Genomic DNA, 23,242 nt, shown 5'->3' with positions numbered 1-23,242 from the left:
TCACTTTGTTTTTAGGAAATAATGCTGACCAAAAACCATACTTGTTGTCCAAAACAGCACATGATTTGGTTTTGTAGCAACTTTAAGATTGCATGGATGATAGCAGTTGTTGAATAAACTTTTAAGGTTGTATGGGGTGCTTGCAATATTCTACCAACATCTGACTGAGTACTAAAATTTATTGTGAATTTACGAGTTGTCTGTCCTCTTGTCTACATTTCCATCCAGTTGACCCACAGATGAAAGCAAACTTCTAACACATCGCCTCTCTTTGATGCCTTGCAGCTTCAATAACAGCATTTGTTGTTGAGAGTGCTTTTTGTGTGTATGTGTGTGTACATTATTCTGCTTGTGTGTAAACTGTGTCAACATTAGCAGTGAAGTCTCCTGTTTGTTCCACACGGTTCTTCAAGCAGCTTCAATAGATTCGGCATGTAATCTCGAGCTCACGGTTCCAACTCTTTGACCTTTATGCATGCCGCGTCTCACCTGCCCAGAAACACACAGTGATGTCTGCTGTATGCTAAATCTGCGTCTTCTTGTCTGTTAAGCTGAGCAGGTGAGAGAGAATATTCCTGCTTTGTTTTATTATTTGATCAGCGATCACTAAAAGGCGACAGCTATTGGTGTGTGTCGCAATGTGCGTCAGTGCATGTCTGTGGATGAGGGTCTGGCATATATAAGTAGGAATATGAATGTGCTTGCCTCTTCACTCTATGTGTATCTATGCAAGGGAGATGAGATTAGCAAGGAGTTCCTACACATTATAGAAGACTGTGTGCTGCTGTGGTGCCATCTTCTGGGGAAGAGGTGCAACATCTTATTAATTATACAGTGAAGAAGCAAAATGGTTAATGGTTAAGACAACACATAATTGCTAAAGGAAGAAGGTCCGGAAAGGAATATGACATTTAGAGGATGATGCAAATTAGTCTCCTGGAGTGACAAAATGAATGGGAAAAGCCATCACTAGGTAAACTGTTTATTCTTAAGCATGATGGGTAAGTGGAACCTTGCAGCATTATACAGAAAACATAAGGCAATACTGTACAACATGTAGACTGTAGCAGCTTGCAGCATATTTCAGTGCCAAAACACATGTATACAAGAAAAACCACTTTATCGCAATTGTACATACATAATATGGATGTGATGTATATCAAGCTTTGTCAATTTAAGTGTCATTCTGATAAAACTGACTCCTTGTACACAAAATTTGACTGACTTAGTGAAATTAGCATTCAGAGTGGAGGTATTAAGGATGTGTTGAGTTCTGCCTGCACTGATAAATCAGTCCTGGCTAAACATTGATCCATGCATGCAGTCACATTCAATGAATCGTAACATACGTTGCAATGAAGCTTGTTTGTCAGACTAAAAGATGTCTCTGAAAATAAGATTTAGCATGAATAAAACACACTTTTCATTGAGCCCACATTTCTGTATTAAAAAATGTTTTTTTTTTTTTTTTTTACATTTCAAATTTCCACTAAATATAAGCAGAAAATTTGGATAATTAAGAGGCAGACTTGAAAACATCTGTCTGTGTTTCACTTAATGAACTGAGTTACTAAAACTTTTCAATTAAATTCTGATTCATTAAATATGACTACATTATCTCTTTGTGCAGATGTTATTTTTCTCAATCACTACTGCAGACATGGACAAAAGAGGTATAACCAAATTGGTTCAAAATTTGAACTGCTGGAAATTGTTCAGAATGAGCCTATGAATATACATGAATGATAACTTAAAAGATAGGCACTTCTTTATTTATTTATTTTTTTTTTTACACAAAAGGGATCATATATGTACAGTCCATGGTGCTGGGATAACATTACAATGTAAGATTTTTTTTTAAATCTAACAATTATAAGACAGAAAGATGACAGAAAGTTTCCACTGTAAAAAAAAAAAAACATTTTATTTTTTCTCCTTGATACAACATTCATGTTCTCAATTTGTAGATCTATAAGACCTAAATTACACTAAGAGTGTCACAAATACACTCATTTAATAACTATTTACATAAAGGACTTGTTTTACTTAAGCCCCTCAGAAATGGATGGAGTGCCCTTAACATGTTCTACCACAGGTTGGTTTTCTAATTGGTCCAACATTTGAACCTCTGCATTTGGTATTCAATTCATTCAAGTAATACCAGGATTTGAGAATTCACATACGCACATCTACAGTGGACACATGGAAAGTCTGTCAAGGTTGACAGATCTCATATAGAATGGAAACCTGAGAAAAAGAAGTTTCAAAGAATGATAAAATAAGAATGATAAATATATTAAGGGAAAAAAGCTATACAAACTGACATGGCATTATGTGAAAGAATAATTGCCCTAAAAACCTAATTGGTTGGGCTTCGTTTGGTGGCAGCCACTGCTATTATGGACCGACAGTTAGTGACACTAACGCTGCTTTCCAGTTTGATTGGAAATCGGTACTCGAAGCTCAGTTTTACGTCAGACCCAACGTCACCCAAGGTTAGTTGGAATTTCATCATGGCGACACCCACAAACATTGTTAACAGTACCTCTAACAAACATCAAGTTTAAACGTGATTTTCCATAAGCAGACATCACTTTTAATTTGTTTAGTTTGTAGTTGCATGTGCTAAATGTGACACAGAATATAGACATGTTCTCATATGTTTGACATTTAAAATAAAAATCAGTAAAACTTTATTTGAAGGGCTGTGCATGTGATTGACATGACACTGTCATAAAGACGACATAACAACTGTCGTGAGCATGAAGGGGTCCTCAATTATGCTTATGACTGTTGTCATAAAAATACATAATGACTTTTTAAAGCAGCGTTGCATTAATAGGAGCATCAAAAATACATTAAAAGTATCAACTTTGCAATAAAAGTGTCATTATTTAACGAATGACACTTCATGACACCAGTCATTGACATTTATGAAGAAACCTTCAGGTTCATGGCAGGTGTGTGTCAGTCTTATGCAATCCCTTCAAATAAAGTGTTACCTAAACATAATTCCACAAAATCTCACTATAGCTGATGTGAGGAGGTCCATATTGAAACGTGAACTTGGTCTTGCAAGCTGTAACTGGCCAGTTTCCCAGTGGGAAATCTGACATCAGAGGGAGTTCCCATTGATTTTTCTGACTGGGAAGTCAGAATTTCCCAGTTCAAAGTAAAACATGAACACAGTCAAGTCTTTTACATCCCTTTGGATTCAAATAGCTTCTGGACTTTGAGAATGATTTTCTATTTCTGTGATTCAAACTCAGTTTTGTACCAGATTTATCCAATTACACAACTTAAATTTGTAACTCGGAAGTCCACAAAATATACCAAAAACCTTTTTAGCAATATGAGATAAGCATCTATGTTTATTTAGATTATAAATGGTTTTCACATTGAAACTTTACCATGAACGCCATTTTTCTTTCTTATTGTTGAATCAAGCTTCATCATATCTGCTGCTTAAGATATTGTTCTAAGTTCTTTGGTAACTTCCTGGATATACACTCGTAGTGATTTCGGCAGGCTGGCCACCGCTTGTCAGCTTCGGCTTTGTACAGTGTCTTGGTAATTGTAGATAATTATCATCTCTGTGGCTTATTAAAGTTTTACTTCTTCATCTGTTTCGCTGTAGGTCTGGGAATCATGTGTTACAATGTATGATATATTATTGTACTCTGTGTTGACAAGCAGGTATTGTTTAAATTATGTTTTCCTTTTTAGACATGTGGCAATAATCACATGTGGCTATGGGTAGTTAGACTTAACTTTCCAAAATATTGTGATAAATCAAAGCTAATTCATGACTTATCCAAGTGTTAACTTTCTCACAAAGGGCCAGGTTGATCTGGATGCATTTTGTCCTTTACTAAATTAATAATTTACAGATTGCTTTGTAAAATTCACTTTGGTCATCTTATCTTATATTAATAGTAGTTCCAGGAACCGAAACAGGCAAGATAAAAGGGGCAAATACTTTTTCGCAATCCTGTTTGTATTTTTTGACTGTGGTTCTGACTGACTGAAAAGCCTCTTTTTCTTATGTAATAACTGTCTTTTATCGAAACTGTTCTCCCTCTACATGGTTCAAAAATTACATGATGTTACATGTCTACGATATGAGAAGTAATACGTTTCCATCTTTGTCTTCAACCACTAGTCACTGACTCCTGCACTGAAGTCGGTATGGTATTTGCTAGTGATTTTAAAGCCATCATCACTGCAAGTACTTCTCAGACTTTCATCTTTAGCTGCAGACCCCACAGATATCTGAGTCACAGAAACCAGATGTCCTGAGTTAAAGATGTCCACTGGAGTTAAAGAAGAGAGGGTCTAGTTTTAATCTAGTCCCCTAGCAGTGATTTGTTTCTAAGCAGTTTCAGAGTTTGGGTTATATCGAAAGACTTTGTAAATCCACTGTGTGTAGAAGGGGACATTAATGAAAATGCCAGGCTGGTTGGCTCGAGCGCAGCCTCTGCCATGGACACTGATGCCAACAACAACTTTGAGATCACCATCTTGACACACAAGAGGGCCCCCATAATCTCTCTGTAAAAGAAAAAAATACATTGACTATTATTGGTTATCTGTAAGTGAGCTGTTATCACTGTTAAGCTTTCCAACAAAGGTAAATGGGAAAAAAAAGTATGCTTAAACAGTCTCAGTGACAGGCGGCACCATCATGTTCGGATCTGTTGCAAAGTCAGAAACATCAGACAGCTTTGGATAGCTGATGAAATTTGAAGCAACAGTCTCCAGCTGCTCTGTTTACAGCAGACTGAAATCTAAGCCAGTGGATTCAAAAAACATTTGTTTGAGATTTAGATCAGACTTGGCTCAGAAAGCACTGTGTTGGATCAAGACACTAAAGTTCTTGTAGATTCACATTGGGAGCAATTATTTTTTATCCAGATCTCAGTGCCTGTTCTCATTTACCAACGTGGTTGCATGACACTTTCTGACCTCAAAATAAAATGGTTAAATAACTCGCCAATAAATAATGCAATAAAAAATGATTCCAAAAACTGTTTCTCTGTTTCTGTTTATGTACCTCACACACTCCCTCGTTTCTTTTCCCCCCTGCACAGATCTTGGTGTTGGAGATATGGAAGTTCCCTCTGTGCATTTCTCTGCACCTATCATTTCCAACAATGGGCAAGTCCACTGACTTTAGGACGTCATCATGACCAGTGCCTAAAGAATGACAGAGGATCCTAATTATTGCTGGGTGATTTACAGATCAAACAGCATAATTATTTTTATGAACATTTAGGTATACCTGTCAATGGCTTATTAACTTAAGTCACAAATGTGCAAACTTCACAACAGCAACTCATTCATGCATTAGTCATGGTGTGGACAACATGCTGATGTCAGAGGAGATTGGTTAGACTGATTCAAGAGGATAGAAATACAACATGAGCTGAAATAAAAAAAAAAAACTTATACAACCAAAGTATACAAACTATCTCAATTCAATAATTTGGACAGCTCACCAAAATTATACAATAACAGATTGGTGTAACATACCTTAGTCCAATGAATCTACTTTTTTAATTTCAAAAGGTGATAGGGTAAACAAAATTACTTTTGAATCCAACAGAAAACAAAGAAATTACAAGGCTGCACCAAAAATGTATTAAAACATAAGCATATTGCCATTAACTGATGAAAAATAACATGGTGGAAGTATTAATACATTTGATAAATATGAAGATACAATTAAAATATTTGTTCTTTTTTTTAAAGGCCACTGAAAGTGGTCCCTTGACTGACTAAATGATGCAAATTAATCTTGTCTTTTTACACACAATTTATTCTCTTTTTGTGGTTGTCCTGTGCACTGTACATGCAACATCATTTGCAACAATCCCAGGAGACAGGATAAGCATGCATACAACAGCTGTGGTGTGTTAAAATAAGGATACCTTTTGTCTCTCCCCATCCATACATTTTGCATATGGTTCCCTCTGGGATGGAGCACCCAGCCACCGGCAGCTGAATTGTGTGGACATTGTCTGCAGGACGGGCGGGCCTGGACATAATTAATACGCATTATTCAGATACAACAAACAGAGATTTATGCTTAAATAAAACTGGGAATAGTTTTTTTTTTTTTCTCAAGCACCAACTTTGAGAGTCTCAGGAGGGCTAAGCTGGATCCATTGGGGCCACATATCACTTGAGCTATTCTGACTTCCTGTCTCTTGGGTCTGTCAGGAGATCCTTCTCGAAGATCAGAGACTCCCAGCCACACTCGATACTCGCTGAGGTCTGGAACACTGAAGGAGCACAAGAAAAATAACAATGTTGAGTTGAAAAACATTTCAAGTTTTAATTGGCAGTGGGTGGAAAGCAAAACAAAGCAAAGAACTTACCAGGAGGAGAAGCATTGTCTGTCAGTAAGTACCCACTCCTCTCGCACAAGGGAACCCCCACACCAATGCACCGATCTGGGAATAACACAAAAGCCAAATGTGACATTGTGGATGAAACCAAGTTATCTGGAGTCTTTTAGATTTATTATGTGATTAGCATGAACTGCATTATAAAATAAAAAACTCAAGAGCAATCCATACCTCCTCCACATATGTGTTGTCACTGGTATTCAACTAATTAAAAATAGATAAATTATGTGTTTTTTTTGTTTTGTTTTGTTTTTTTCAAAATGTTACCTTTTTTAGATACTTTTAATATCTTTTGATAGACACTTAGTTAATTTTCTTTCTGAGACAAATTCCTTGTCTTAATGAAAATAAGTTTTCAGCTTAGATGTAAAAATCACTTCAGTTAAGTGATTGTCTGGATCACTAAGTGGTGGTTTTATCTTGCCACCACTGAAGATGAGGAGGATGGTAAGGGAGATAAAACAAACTGCAAATAATTCACACACCACGCAGTAATTGTTTTAACACTTATTTTTGGAATTAGTTTAAATTGTTTGCGTGCAAAAGTTGGACTGAAAAGTGGGAAAAAAAACCCATCTAAAACAATCATTAACTAAAAAGGAAGTTTAGTTTTTCCTAATTGTGGGAGGAAAATATATAAAACTGAAATGCTTTACCCTTTCTGTATGCTGACCATCCAGCTGCCGTCTGATATGCCAACTGGAGCTCCCCCCACAATCCTGGTTCTTTTATGGACAAAACATCTCACAGGGGTTGGCTCAGCTACAAAGACTGAAAGACATGAGCACAGACATGCACACATTAAAAAAAAAAAAAAAAAAAAAAACTCATTTGTTTTTTTAACCTTTTTAGAGAATATAGACTTACAACACATGTAACTTAAATTATAAATATGAATGCAGAGTTACAGGTTAATGTTTTATTCTGACATGTTGCTTAAACAGCGACTATAAAAGGCACTTCAAAAACAACAAATGCTGAAGAAACACAGCATTATGGCTTGGCTGCTCATAGAGACACAAACACTCACCTGGTGGAATGCTGTTTTGCAAAGTATCACCTGTAGACAAGAGAGGATAGAAACATGTTGTCTTGCATTAATTACAAATACTAATAACAAGGAACAAGATGAGAACTTACAGGAATAAGTGCTGTCAGATCTGACCTGAGTATTTGTGAGCTTTACAACCCTTTTTGTGCATTTATAAAGAAAGTTGATTGGATGTTGTAAGACTTTGCCACACAGAAGAAAACTTAAGCAATTTAACAGTTTAAGGTATTTATTTGAGGGAAACAAGAGTTACACTTGTAAATTTCAGTAAATAGTTAATTCATGAAGAATAAGACAAATCTGATTTACTTGAATAGCCTGTATTCTTTCCGTTTCTTTTTTTAGTTCTACCATTTTCCTGCAGTCAAAGATTTGTTTAATACATGTCTTTGCTAGCCATTATCAGTATTTGAGTAGAGTTATATATCTTGGGTTATTTTTACTTTTTTCATCTAATGTTGTCAAATCTGACACAGCGATATTAAGGTTTCTTTCTGAGGCTTAGTGTGACAGGGAGAAAATTTGAGGTTTTAATTTGATTCCAGCATACGTAATGAGTTGTGAATATTCTCTAACATGCACTAATCTCTGAGTATTGGCAACGGGTCCACTTCAAGTTATTTTTTTACTACAATTCTTCATCTGCAAGAATGATAAACCTCAAGTTTGCCTCAGTTTTCTCATTATGTGTGAGTGCAAGAGTCATTGTTAAACTTTGATGGTATAACATGAGAACATGTTCATGCACTTACAAGGTTTTACGTTGCAGTAATCCCAGCTAATGGCAGAATTGTTGGTGAAACACCAGGGGCCATGTTTGTCCTTATCAGGATTTCTGCAGAAATTTCCTTCTAGGCCACCCATCAGCATGCCCCTCTCCCCCCTGAACAAAGAGAAAGAAAAACATTGTCTAAATTGGACATGGACAGTTTTTCTAAAGAAAACATTTTTTTTCACAGGAATATGTTGTAATTTGTGGCATCCTATTGAAAGTTTTTTTTTTTCCCAAATACAGTGAGCACTTTTATGTAACAAAGTTGCATGCCAGAAATGATTGTAAGCTCTGTGGAAGTGAACAGTGTAGGACAGATAGGTAAACAGTAGAGTAAACAGTCAGGCCACAAAAATGACCATAACTGCTCTTTGTGAGAATGTAAGGTAAAATAATGTTATTACAGTATTTTTTTATTTATTTCTTTATATGACACCTGTTGTCTTTATATCATGTTAAATCAAGAGCTGCTCTCTCCAGTTGACCCTCCCACATATTTACCTTTGATAATTAGCTTTAGTTGATGAAGTTTAAGTGACATGACTGATGATGTTGTCAATATAACATTTTGACAGCTACATTACTGTAAAGTACATAAATCCCCCAGGGTGAAATAAAGACAAACTAAATGAAAAAAAAAAGTGGAACTCACACAACCAATCTAGAAATTGCTCATACAAAGCAGGCCAATATTGTGAGATGCATGTCTGGAAGAAAGTTTTGGCACACTAAATCTTCCAATATTTATATTTTATGCTGACATATTCAACTCCTGAGTGTCCTCTTGAAAGAGTTTTTAAAACCAAAACCAAAATTCTTTCTTATTCCAAATTTAACAAAAGCATTAAAACAGCACAGCACAAGAGAATGGTTTTGAAATAAAGCAAGCATGAGTTCCAAATCTGAGTTTTATTTCTCTCACTGTGAGTTCCTGACCATGACCTTTGACCCACAGACAGGATTCCAGTCAATGGATCTGAGTAGCTTTGAAGTTCCTACATAGGGGCCCTGGGGCCAAATGTGAGGACTGAAGTGTATATCCCTCAAGTTATCCCTAGGAGTCATTCTTGTTGAGTTAGGTCATCTTTGTGGGGAAACAAAACTGGTTGCTCATAGATGCTGAAGAAGCTAGTCACGGTAGCCAATTTCTCCTCCTGGAATCAAAAACCGCACCATGGTGGGCTAACAACAGAATGACTTATGTAAAGGTCAACATAAGTTTCCTATCTCAGGTCAACATGCTTAAGGTCTGCACAGCTGGTTCTTGGAAATATTGGAAAATGTTTTTAACAAAAAGCATGTCATTTTCAAAGTTTTGATATCACAGAACTGTTAAAAATCCTATAAATGTTACAAAGCTTCTGATGGTTAATGTCCCTAAAAATTTGTGTTACGTATGTGATTTATTGGCAGAGCAGGTCTGTGTTTTACATCATAAAGTTTGGAAAAGTTATTAGGCAGGAAAGGAGCAGCAATTCAATGGACTGACCTGTTGCTGTGGTCTCTCCAGGGAGCGCAGGGTAGGTTTGATCTAGTCCTTGACTGCGCTCCTTGGTAATTCTCTCCAAAACCTAAGAAGCAGTCTGAGTTTGACCACAAAAGTGGGGAAAAATGAGAAAGGAAATTCAGATATTTATTTTATATGTAAAACATACAAAGCAAATTGTAAACAGAAACAAGAGAAACAAATTGCTAATGGGATGCCTTACTAAGTATTCATAGTTCTTTAATCGTTTTTATCTTTTTTTGAAGTTCCAGCCACTAAATGAATGTATGTTAGACTAACAAAAAGTAGCAAATCACTGTGAAGTGGAGCTAGAAATGCATGGTTTTTAAAGGTGGGACATGCAAATAATTTCTTTTAATTTGGTACCATGAGAAATTTAGTTGAAAGTGGGCAGAGCGAATAGAAAAATGAAATTTGCTGGCCTGCATATAAAACAACTACCGCCCCAGTGGGACAGGAAGTGGAAAAAGCAATTTCCTGTGCAGATTTGTTCTATAAGATAGACTTCATACAAAGTTGGATGGAGTTAAATACACAGAATGAGAAGATCTGTTGTAGGAGGCAAAAGACTTAAGAATGGGACAGAGGTTCACATTCCAACAGTAAATGAACCCAAAACATTAATCTATGGCAGGACTTGAAAGGGCAGATCTGAAAAAAATAGATTTTAGTCATGTCTGTCAAATCTCCCGTTTTGGCCAGGATAGTACTTTATTTTGCCCCTCTTTGCTCCCATGTAAGTATTTTCCCTAAAAATTCCCGTTCATAATTATTGTAGTAACTATGTCGTAACTTAAAACTTTGTAGTAACTTTCACATCCCCAATTGTATGGTAGCATAGGATAGCAGAATATTTCCCCTGTTCTCCAATCTAAATCTTGACAGGTAGGATTTTGATGGGTTGGGTGCGTTGCATGCCATATAAGTAACTAAGAATTTGAAAACTTTGTAACTGTTTTCTTACAACTTATGTGGTGACAAACCGTGGAGGGTATGAATATTTTTTCAAGGCACTTTGTTTCAGAGTTGCTACTGATGTAATGCAATGTATTTGCAGAATTATACACATTTGGTGTGAAACTTTACACTTCAACAGTAAACTATAGAAACTACAGGAAAAATATGAAAAATTGTTCCTAACAAATCCTACCCTACCAAAAATATATAGTTTTCACATTAAACTATAAAAACTCCTTTGCTTTAGCTATCATGGCTGGATCTAGAACACAGAGATGGGAACACAAAATAAGTCATCCTCTATGACTCCTTGGAGAAACATTGGACATAAATAAGTTATTAAGCTGCCTGTCATCCTACATTTCATTTCTATATGGGAATGTATTCAACCCCCGAGGGTAAACCACAAAACAACCTCAGAGTCAGTTTTTATGCAAAGCCACAGAAGCTAAAAATTATTCCTGAAAATCCCTTGAGAAATTGAAATGTGTGTAATCAACCATAGATCTACATCTTTCCCTTTCAGAATCTCTTGGTATTGCAGAAGGAATCTGAACCAAGACTAATACCCCAACTTCATCCTTTCCCTGTCCAGTGAGACCAGACCATCCCTTACTGCTGTCAGATTTTATTTATGTGAGATGTGGTGGTCAGTCCTTCCCACAGTCCTGTAAGATTACAATTTTCCACAGGGATGCAGAGGACCTTGGTCACAAACCAATATGTGTGGTAGAGGGTCTCATATGAATTCTGCAGTGTGTAAAATGTAAAAATGACCAAATATTCTTCTGTTTTAGGCTAAAGAAACATGCTTTGTCCTTGCTGCTTTCAGCATCAAATAAAGCTGTCAAGTTTCTCACCACTGACAGGACTGTTCTGGACGCCGCACTGAGGGATGTGGGTGCAGAACATTGTGCGTACTCTTGGGTCTGTAGTGAAACACCAGGGGAATTCTTGACCATCTGGATTTCGACAATAGTTCTCTTTCAAGTCCCTAGAAAATAGCGAGGAAAAAAGGCGTTGTGTTATCTTCTCAGACGTGAGTGCACACTGGTGAGTAAGTGCGTGGAAGACTTTCTCATGCAATTTTTCACTCACTTGCAAGGGTAAGCTTCAGGTAGGAATGTGTGGTTATGTGGATACTGAGAATCCCAGCGTTGGCAGGCGAGTCCGCTGGGCATCGTGTTTTCTGTGCCTCTGTAACCCTCTCCTCTGCCCTCGTAACACTCGGTTGTCTCCACCTCAGGACTTTCAGGAGGGGTTTCTGTAAAAGAGTTTAAAATATTAGGAACATCAAACTGATTTGTTGAATCGCATGCTGATAAATACACAGTAACAAGAATAAGAAGAGAATGATATTATTTGGACTGGCTGGTGGGAACTCATCGTAATCCACTTAAAACTATATCCCCCTTGATGTGTCAGTCTGTTTCTGTAACTGATACTTCTATGCTCAAAAAACATGTTCAATCTTCCTCAGTTCTTTACCATTTTTTATGCTTTAAACCCATTCTTCTGAATCTGTGGTGCAAGTTCCAGCAGTTGTTCTGTTTTATTGTGTCTTTCATGTTTTCTATTGTTTTTAGTATTGGTTGCTTGCATTTTTGTGCTGTTGTATTTGTGTGGAGCCCTTTGAAATTATATATTTTTTAAAATTGGTATTCTATAATATTTAATGCAGGCAAAGTTATCTACTTTTAAAAAGGAATGACTCAAGCTTAAGTATGCAAGTACGATTCTGGATCCTAATAATCGTTGGATCTAATAAGTGAAACAAATTGCATCGTTAAAATGCATTTTATGTTCACAAGCAGGACAACACTTGTGATTCCAAAGTTGAGCCAGAATACAAAAAGTAAAAAAGGGGTAAGAGTGGTCCAATGTTGTGCTTTACTTGTTACTGTTCGTAACAAGACGCCCACTTGTTCTATTTTCCAAGGATCAAGATGTTGACAGCTAACATACAAACCACAGCTTTCAACTGGTACTCCACAAACCAGGTTGTGACAGCACAATGTTTGGCTTGGTTTTGACATCACATCCCAAAAATCAGTCTTTATTTACATCTGCTGGCCATGCTCGTCTGTCCTGAAGCAGTTTCTGTCAATGGTCTTTGAAACACATGGAAAAAATTAAAAGGAAATCCATAAGGAGACACATGCACAATTCGTAGTAGCGCGTCTGCTTCTTGCTTTGTGAAGAGTCTACATAATAAGTGAAAGATTGGTGTAAATTTATCCAGAGCAGGAAAGTGGCTGACGACAACAGATTTCACTACCAAGAGAACAAATGCATAAATAACAAAGACGCACAGAATAAAATCATGTCCCATCACCTGCACTGGAAATCTTAATTATTTTTGAAGGATTTAATTCTACTCCATCACAAATCAATTTTCCTTATTCTTGGGCATATACAAGCAGAGTGAAACACAGTTGATAACATTGACCACTGTTCCACAATAAAAATAGAATGTGTGTGTTTACGGTCAGTATCAACGTGCATTAACATTTTAAAATCTTACATTATCAACACCAAAGAAAACCCACCAAAAAAAACCATCAAATCCCATCATAGCATTCCGATGTTTTAAAATGCTTCAAATATGTAGGCCAAAGTGTCAGCATCCTTTTTCTGAATTTCTGTAATATCTGACATTATAAAATTCTTATAAAATGATTAAAAAATAAAAATATTACACTTGAACAAGGACTACTCTTCAGTGCATGGTCCCCATTAAGTATCTTCATACAGTTATTTCTCTCAAGCAAAGACCATCTTTGCACATAATTTCACATGTAGCAGATAATGCAGACAGGTACTCTGAGTCAATAATTGTCATCACTGCAGATTGGTTGTTAACATGAAGGTTGCAAACATTTTCGTTTTGTATATGCAAATTATTATGTTTTTAAGCTGAGATCAACCAGTGTTTCTAGATTTAGAACAGGAGAAATATTTGGTTAGTGATCGTGCTTCATTAGATATTTAGCAGCAATTTCATTTCAGCAGAACAGCCCCCTCTATGGGCCTCTTTTGAGAGAAGATCTGGAAAAACAAAGCAGAAATCCCTTTTTTTTTATCTATTCACAGAAGGGTCAGAGGCAAGCCAGAAGTTCATTAGCCTGTACATGAGTACATGCAAAAACATATTATAAACACTGAATCTCAAAGTTTTTTTTTATTGTGTCTAAAATAGATATGTGCCAGTTTAACAGTAAACAAAAGAAGGGGCCTTGTGAGTGGACCACTTCTCCATTTCTGTGTCTCTCGCTTTGTCCTCACAGCCTTGTTTTGATTAAGACTAACTGGGTCGTAAACTTGGGTGGTTACCAAAAAACTCCCATATCAAAGAGCAAGCCGGAGAGATAGAGAGTGAGGGGTAGAAGACAGTTTTTAGAGGGGAGAAAACAAGGGAAACACTGAATCATTGGGTCCATATGGACCATTGCCATCAAGCAACCATGGTGCCAGGATTGTGGATGTCTCTTGCAGGCCAGCCAGTCTCTTAAAAAAATATGGAGAAACTTGAAAACATGTAATGTCTTTGGTTCTGTCCTAATCAACACTTTGTAAAACCATCTCTCATTACTTTTACAGTTGCAAGTCTTTTTGGTTTATGTTTCTATCAGCTTTGCACATCTGTAAACTTAAATTTATGCCCATTCGTCTTTGCAAAATAGCTTAAGATCAATCAGACTGGAGAGTATCTCTGAGTATAGGATTTGCAGTAGATCTGGAATTTAGAACCACTTGGTCATTCTAAGTTAAGTAGAATGACCAATTGCATATTTTAAACTAAGCAATTGGTATTTAACTCCAGTTAGAAGCTTTCTTGTTTAACTACACCTAAATGAAATGACTAATGCATTACTCGGTCTCTGCAAAACCTGGAAACAGGTGAAGGAGATTATGGTTTGTTCCCATAAGCTCGTCAGCTTCTCTGCTGAAGAGATGCCTCCACTAATGTTTAACAGCATTAGTTGTGAAGACATCAATCAAACCTTTTATATCAAGTGTATGAGGTGTAATAAAAACACAGGTATAAACCCTGTGTTTTGTCTACATGTGTTGCTGACTGTGGACCAGTAACTGAGCTCTGTGCAGCCTGCCTACCAAGAGCTGGCAGAGAAAAATAAACTGCAGGCGATGGTGCTGTGAAAAATAAACATTTTGTATACTAAAGAAGGGGGGCCAGCTCATAAGTTTTTGTGTATGTGTGTTCCCTAACATCAAGGAAGATTCATGTCAATATGAGGTAAAACAAATCTTACAGGAAGTTGAACATTGTGGAAAATTCAGTCAGGCATGACTGACAGCAACAGGCCTCCATTCAACACAAACACACCTAGTTTATATCACAGGCAAATTTTCACTTGACATGCATAACTAGGGACTCTTTAACCACACACAAACAAACATGCACTCATGCTTACCACAAACTTTGATGTTGCAGTACTCCCAATGTGTATTTGGGTCTGTGGTAAAGCACCATGGTCTATGACGTCCATCGGGGTTCCTACAGTAGTTATCATGCAGGCCTTTGTCAGGGTATCTAACATAAAAATGAGACACCTTAGAGTGTACAAAAAGCCCAAAGTTTACAATAAAAGTTCCACATTTCTCCTGCGTGCACAGTGGAATAATTTGAGAGAGTATATAGTACTACATGAAGCTGACAAATAGATGACTAGTTGTGAGCAGACACCATCTGTTTATGTGTTTAGAGCTCAGGGAAATGAGGAGGATAATAAGTTGCCACACTACAGATGTTTAGCAGTCAGTCATCCCAACTCCCACATCCCTTCAGGCCCGTTGCCTTCAGGCAAGCAGCACCATGCTACGGTTCCTCTCATTTCATTAACGGCATGAGCAGCCTGGGGCCCGGTTTGTACAAATAGTGTGATGATTAAGGACGTGTTAACGAGTCTCAGCTAATCCAGACCACCTGCCATCCAACTAGCTGGAACAGCCTTGACAAAACCTTGCAAAAGCTGACAGGGACATATGTCAAGACAAGCTGAAAAGATGTTAGGAATACTTACACAAATTGAAATATATAGCTTTCCTAATGGGGATTTCCCAGCATACCACAGTTAAAAAACACAGATCTATACTAGATTCCCATCACTTCCCTTAGGGAAAATGTTTTCATTGGCTAACTCAAAATCACTAATCTCCAGAGTGAGTCTCATGAATCAGCTACAGAAAAATTATGTCTGTTGAAAACATATTGCATGCACATCAGTGCACTAATGACAAAGCATATGGTTTGTGAGATGTACTTCATGTGATTTTAAGTGTGACAGGTTTACCTTGAGGGGTGGTATGTATGCTTGTGAGGTTCATTCAGGTCCCATCGTTGACATTCTTTCCCACTTTCTGTATAGTCCATTGGTCCTCTGTAATCTTCCCCATTACAGGTAATACACTCAACTGCACAGTAAAGAAAGATAAATATAGCATAAGGTTTGTTATATGGCAGCTTCAATAAGTTATTTTTTTGAAAAGTTTTGCTAAGACTTTGTCACATCCATTGATGAATAGAAGAAGCCAGCCTTGAGCCATCTAACTTTAATGAATATGTTCTGAAACAACAAATAGCCTCAGGTCATTTTGCCTTTTTGGCAAAATAGTGACCACTTTCCTTCCAAGATTTTGCACCATTTTTTCATATTCTTGCATGAATTTCTCACCTGTAAATCTAACCATTTTGCAACTAATTTCCATAAGAATGTATTCAATTGTATTTCTGTATTTTTATGAGTTACAAAAAGAAATGTGTGATTGTTCAAACTGTTTGAATGTATGTACAACTGAACATGTTAATTCAGTGGTACATAATTGTCGAGAAAACTCAATTACACTCGATTGCCATTGAATTTGTTTTTCATCCCTGTTTAGCCAGTTCATTCTTAGGAAATATAACAAGTTAAAACCACAGAGACGTTTTACTGTGTTTCTACTGGCAAGATCTTATTAACTGTAGTCAAATAACCATCTCCTTGCAACCGTTTACAAGCAGAATGTTAAAGAAATGCTTGAAACAGCAAGTTGCCAAAGTGTGTCCAAAATGTCCCCCATATTAGTGGTATGGTTGGTACATGACGTTAAGTTCTCAAGCACTGCATATTCGTTAAACTGTTAACAAAATGATGGATTGGCATTCAGCAAAGTGATTTGTGTGGTGTAACTGTCCACCGGATGAAGCAGTGATTACATGGCATTGAATTTGCTCTATGGTTTTAGGAAACCAGACTGGTTCAGAAGCCATGAAGAATTGGGTCAAACAACCCCACTGGTTGAGCACTGGAACCAATTCGGTGGGAAAAACCCAAAACAGTTCGTAAATTTTCCAGTATTTGCTCAACTAAATAATGCCCTTGTTGGTTCGCTCAACTATGACTCATATTTTTGCTCATCTGAAACCAAAATAACAAGCGAAAAACAGTGGAAATGAGGTTCACTGGAAGTAAGGATGATTCGAGGCAATGAGAGGAAATCTGCATCAGTCATAATGAAAAGGAAGAACCTCTGTTTGGAGCGAAGCTGAAATACGTGGCAGAAATATTTATGTAGAAAATTAGTGACAAGATACCTTTTGTGAAACATATACTCTCGACACAGAGTGTATATGTGACAACACTTTTAGAGCTTAACATGTTTTAGATGGAACAAATTTGTTTGTTTTCTGATACCTCTTGTTTTCCTTCTCAGAAATCCTTAATGATGGCCAAATAGGCGCACTGTAAGCATTATTTGGTGTCATGTAAGATGTTTACAAGTCAAATGCATTCCACACACAAAAAAAACTCTACAAAAAACAGGACCATCTCGTTAACAGGTCTCAATTATGCTGTTTTAGTTATGTTAATAGATATTAAATGCACCTTGGCACAAACTGTGTCAGATTAATGAAAACATCAAAGTTTAATGAAGAGAGGCCACCACTGGTTAAATGGTGAGTGGGACACATTGCATAGTGTAAACAACCAAAAGGATGCCTATTAAAAGCAGATGTTTATGAGCCCAGTCCTGACATGACACAGCACATTTATTGCTTCTGGATGCTGGTATTTTTCAGCTTGTGCATGCCATGTTTGTATTTGCATGTGTGCTCTCTATTAGCACACATGCTAATAGGAACCCTTCAAATCTTTACAATAACACAACAAAACCTTTTCTATCAAAATTTAGTTGGATTATATGTTTCCTGTAACTTCTTGTGTTCTTCTTCAGACTGATGTTCAAACCCTTTGACAGCATGAATCCCTTAGGATTAGATAACAGCAGTCATTATCATCCACTCCTTCAGGAAGACCCAGCAGTAACATTTTGTGATATAACATTAAGGCTGAGAGTGTTTTGCTTTCATCACAACCTCATGTTTGCCACAAGGACAGGCTTAATGGCTGGATATTTATCTAGATGAAACAACAGAGGCATTAATTTCCTCTAATATTTCATGACTTGTTCCTTTGGGGCTCAAACCGCTCATAAAATCAGAGCCTGATGAAACAAGAGAGGACATTAAAAAGTGAACCCCACACCTGGAAACAGCTGCAGCCTGCCTTGGTAAATAAACCCCGTGGACTGACATGTATTTAAGAACAGAGGTAAAATAGACCACAGTCAGAGGAAGCACAGCCTTCTCCAAATATTTGATTGCCCAATATGCTATACTTCATTTCAGATGGTCAAGCTTCAATAACAATTGTAATTGTGTAGTAATTTCCAATGCGGTATGCTTATTACTTCAACATGAATGTCCTCATGCAGAGACGTATATGTGTGCACAGTCTACCTTGTGAACACTGTGGTATGCCACACTCCTGGTGTCGGAGGTCTGGCCTGGGGTCAGTGGTGAAGCACCACGGACCAACAGTGGAGTTGTCTGGGTTGCGGCAATAATTCTCTATTAGGTCCTTTTTCCTGTACCGCTTAGACATGAATCTGTTGGAACAAGAGCAGCAGCAAAACGACATCTCACAACCAGAGCAAAGTGAAGAAACAAAAACCAGAAGTTTAATGTCAGCTTTTACTAATCATAGAATGACAAGCAAATTGTCCTTTACAAGCCAGCTGCTGCTTGTTGTAAATTGCCTGCAACAAGAATAAACATCTTTTACAGTCACTGGTTGCAAAGCTGGAGAATTGACTTATCCGTTCCATACAATTGGTAATTAGAGAAAACATGTTAATATGTAGCAGCGGTGATATTTTTCCGTCAAGGCCTGTTCTTAATGTAGAATAAACATGCTGACAAATGACTCATATCTTTGACATCAGGCGAGCACATGGCTGTGGTCACTAGTGGGGATGATGGACACGGCAAGTGTAATTTTTACGTCGAGCTGTATTTTTCCACTATGATGAAATGATAAACTATGAAATGTTCATCTTTTGGTGGCCGATAAGAACAGAGGCAGAAAGTTAAAACCTGCAGCTGATAAAAGTCCTGTTGGTTTTTCTCTCTGTGTGTGTGCGTGTGTGTGCGTGTGCGTGTTTCTGTGTGTCAGAGTTCCCTATGCCTACAAGCTGACTGATAAAAACATACAAAGTTCCTTGGTGTAATTACCTGATTTGTAGAGGCATTATACATAGTTTGACAAAGGAGGTTCACTGAAAGTACAAACATTCACTGGCAGCTTTGCTATATGTGAGTTAAACAGCTCACAACAAAGCCCATTCAGTATTCTTGACACTACTATGTAAGGATATGACACTTTACATTTCTTTAGGATATTAGAAAATACTCATATTTTTTCTCTAAATGGTATTTTTTATACCCTATTCATAAAAAAATGCAATACCTTAATTGAATTAGGTAAAAATAAGATAAGAAAGGGAGAAAAGGCAGGATAACTTGAGCAGATAAGCCCTGTATTGAGCTCACAATGATGATCTGCTGGCCAACATCAGAAACGCTGTAAACATTGCTTTACTTTATTATTGGTAATGACTGTTATCACTGTGTTATTCTAGCAAATTCCTCTGTGGGAAAAGATTACAAGAGTTACTTCAAATTGAAATCTTTGAAAGCTTTTGATGAGCTTTAATTATGTTACGTGAACGCAGACCATATACTATAGCTTAGAAGCTTATTGTATTATTTTTGTGTTTGTTTTCAAAATCTTTTAGTTCTTTTCTATCTTATGCATGTCTAAATTACTGTCAAAGGTTCACAACATTGCTAACTTAAATTTTCAGTATCCTCAGGACATTTGGGCTTTTCTTTTTCTTATCTTAAAAACAATAGTTGAATTTGAGGCATTTCTCCATCATCAATGACCATCAATGTATGTATGTATGTATGTATGTATGTATGTATGTATGTATGTATGTATGTATGTATGTATGGATGGATGGATGGATGGATGGAGGGACGGACGGACGGACGGACGGACGGACGGACGGACGGATGGACGGATGGACGGACGGATGGATGAATGGATGGGTGGAAGGAAGGAAGGAATGATGGGAGAAAGGAAGGAAGGAAGGAAGTACAGATGGATGATAAGACATTTAATGATACAAAAAACATCCTGGTAATAGAAATGTTTTACCACACACTGTTCTTTTTCCATGCTCTTCCAGACTGAATCGGGACTTACACTTTAATCTTGTTGCTCTTTGTGATCAACTCTTGCTGTCCATTTAGTTCACTTCTGTTGTTTGATGCATTCCCCAAAGAAATTGCATGCAGCAAGTGAATTTGCTGAAAATCCCTCTTATCTTAGAAGTTGCAAATTAGATAAGATCCTAATTTCCGTACGAGACACACATGCAAAATAAACACACATCTCGAAAAACAGACTGGCCATTGCAGGAAATGGTGTGTGACTCAGTGAAGTGTTACAATGAGGTCACCTCTGATGAATGACTGCTCCCTGGAGCATAATCAGCCACTAATACATCAAATCCACACATGGATACAGACTAGCCTCTAGCTACCAGCTAATTGCTGCTCTTACTGGCCAACACTAACATTAACAGCAGCTTATAACACAATGCTGTTTGACACTGAGGTGAAAAGAACGTTGCATGTCTTACTTGTGCTCATGAGGTATTGGGGAGGCCCAGGCTTGGCACAGGATCCCACTGACTGTCACTGACCTCCGCCCTCTGTAGCTCTGACCTGTCCCCACAATGCATTCCCTTATGTAGTCTGCAGTGAAGCAAAATGAGAGAAGGGGGAAATGTGATGAGTTAACAACCTGATCACAATTTTTATAGACAAAGCCTGAGTAACTAATGAAGAAAACAGAGAGAGGGAGTTGTAATGCTGGGCTTAACAAGAATGTGAAATTGCCAGAAGAAGAATCTGTTTTCCCAATCAGGGCCATGTGGGTTCACACTGGCTGCAGAGCTAGAATGTTCACTTTTGGTGGTCATCTTGACTAAATTGAAGACAGGGATTTCCAGTGTTTATAAGAACACCACTTTGTAACAGAGAGTAAAGCATGACATATAGCAGAGCTGTAAAAAAGACAATTACCCTGGACACTCCCTTGTTTCTCCCCCTGGGGAATTCTATGATTACTAAAAATAAACCACTTTGACCACTAAAAACAATAGACAAATCAATTCCAGATATAATTGATACATTAACGCAACACAAACACAGGACAGGAAAGTTATGGGGATAACTTTCCTGACCTGATCGACAGGAAGATCAGGTGAGATATGGTCTGGTCCTAATATCAGTTGGCAAAAAGGAAAAGAAAACAGAAAAGGGCACCTTTCTTTTGATAGAGGTCATAGTAGATGTTCTGATGGCTTTGAACTCCTGGTGAATTTCTGTCAAATGAAAGCCACTGACATCTTCTGTTCTGATGATCATAGAGGAAAGCTCTGGGGAAGGAAAATAGACAGAGAAAACTGAAGACAAATGACGATTTAATACAATCTGTAATTTCTTGAAGCAAAAAGCATTGACAAGTGTTTTAGTAGTTAAAATGATGCCACTCTGGTTAGGAAGTCACATCATCAATCCCTTGGTTGTTGCTTTTTTTTTTCAACTGACATCCGTTTCCATGAGTTCAATTTGCATATTTGAAAAAATAAAAAGGACAGGGGAATCGTTGTTGACAAACCTGCAGTTGAATGGGAGTCTTTTTCCACGACTGCACATTTTTGCACATTTGGTTAAGCTCAGTTTCCTGCTTTTGGTCAGATGTGAGGAATCGGGAGACACAACAGCCAGTCGGGTACCTTCGGATTTCTGATAGTCTTGGAGAGCATTTCGCCTGCCCCCTATTGCACAATCACAAAACATGATCATGTAGTTGCAGCAATACAGAGTGTGAAAGAACTTTTTAAGGCAAAACAGACACTAAGGCATAATTAACTTTAATGAGGAGCAAGAATAGGCAGGACTTGCTTTTGATTTACTAATGTGTTCTGCAATCAGTTATTCGCTGAGAAGAATTGTGTTGCTATTCGTTCATTTTAAATAAAATTAATCTCCTATTATTATTATTATTATTCAACATCATTCAGAAAGTTGGTGCAGATGACCTGTTAATACAAACACTCACACAAGAACAACCAAAAGTGAGTCAGGCTGCTCTAAGTGTGCCAATTTGCCTTGGGTCTTTTACATCTCTGTAAAAATCAGAGAACCACTTGAAAAGAAAACTCTGGTCTCAAATCCCAAAACCACATCACCCTTCCCCTCCTTCCTACACGTGCTGTTTCTGTCTGCAAGCACTTCAATTGACTTAATATTTTTTCTTCTTTTACCAATGCAGAGAAAAAAAGTTTACCAATCTTTAAACATCAAGCATGAAGAGTGTTGCTTTCAGATTCATCCTATGAATTAAGTTCATAGGATGAATGAAGAATCAGAGGCTTGATGTAAGTCACTTAAAGTTATGATTTTACTCTGCTGAATGAAACTTTGAGAATCAGTCTGCGAGAAAGAACAAAGTGGACTACAGACAGATTAAAATGGTTTTAGTTGGTTACATTGTGTGACATTACGTTATTTGGTCACTTTGTCAGAGCTTTTTGGAACAAGTTAGGAGGTCCTTTTGCAGTATGAGATGAAACGCCACAGCCGCATATGTTTCATTTATCATTTGGGTTTATGCTTAAAAGTTCTTGCAAGGTGAAATAGATACTATGGATAGCAAATGCACCTTCAGATACAGCTTTTACAACAAAATAGTGTAAACATTTCTATTTTTAATTGATTATTATTATTAGCAGATTAAATTAATACAAAGGTAGGCTATATGAATAAAACTGCTAATGGCTATTCGTGTAGCGCCAGCCAGTGCAGTGAAACACGAGTGCGGCCAGTCATTCACGTTTTCTAAAGTGTTACTAAACAGTTTACGGGGGCAAAGACAAGAAAAAAAAAAAAAAAGAACTTACCGCAGCAAGAAACGACTGCGAGTCCAACAACGAGCCTGTAAATCCACATCGCCTTCACTACACAGCAACGTGCAGAGAAAACAAATGGAAACGCTGCCTGCTGTGCGTTCTGACAGACACCAAGAGACTTTGCTTCCACCACTGCACAAATGATGCGTCTCCCC

At 37.4% G+C, this 23,242-nt stretch overlaps 1 protein-coding gene across 1 annotated transcript; it reads right to left on the bottom strand.

Annotated features, from left to right (window-relative positions):
* Nucleotides 1-966: 966 nt before the first annotated feature.
* LOC129359042 (hepatocyte growth factor) lies at nucleotides 967-23,206 on the bottom strand. Its single transcript, XM_055028409.1, has 18 exons — nucleotides 23,079-23,206; nucleotides 21,794-21,953; nucleotides 21,439-21,551; nucleotides 20,751-20,865; nucleotides 18,502-18,650; nucleotides 16,013-16,133; nucleotides 15,134-15,252; nucleotides 11,796-11,961; nucleotides 11,558-11,691; nucleotides 9,723-9,816; nucleotides 8,214-8,344; nucleotides 7,441-7,470; nucleotides 7,067-7,181; nucleotides 6,381-6,455; nucleotides 6,135-6,284; nucleotides 5,931-6,037; nucleotides 5,054-5,196; nucleotides 967-4,551 (listed from the first exon to the last, which is right to left on the bottom strand). Exons 1-18 carry the CDS (start codon nucleotides 23,125-23,127, stop codon nucleotides 4,372-4,374), a joined length of 2,151 nt encoding a protein of 716 aa, XP_054884384.1. The 5' UTR covers nucleotides 23,128-23,206; the 3' UTR covers nucleotides 967-4,371.
* Nucleotides 23,207-23,242: the final 36 nt, after the last annotated feature.

Source organism: Poeciliopsis prolifica, unplaced genomic scaffold, assembly GCF_027474105.1.
Source record: "Poeciliopsis prolifica strain line A6 unplaced genomic scaffold, Auburn_PproV2 SCAFFOLD001, whole genome shotgun sequence".
In the NCBI taxonomy this organism is placed as follows: Eukaryota; Metazoa; Chordata; class Actinopteri; order Cyprinodontiformes; family Poeciliidae; genus Poeciliopsis; species Poeciliopsis prolifica.
The sequence above is the reverse complement of the archived record's forward strand: the minus strand, read 5'-3'. Positions and strand labels throughout refer to the sequence as shown.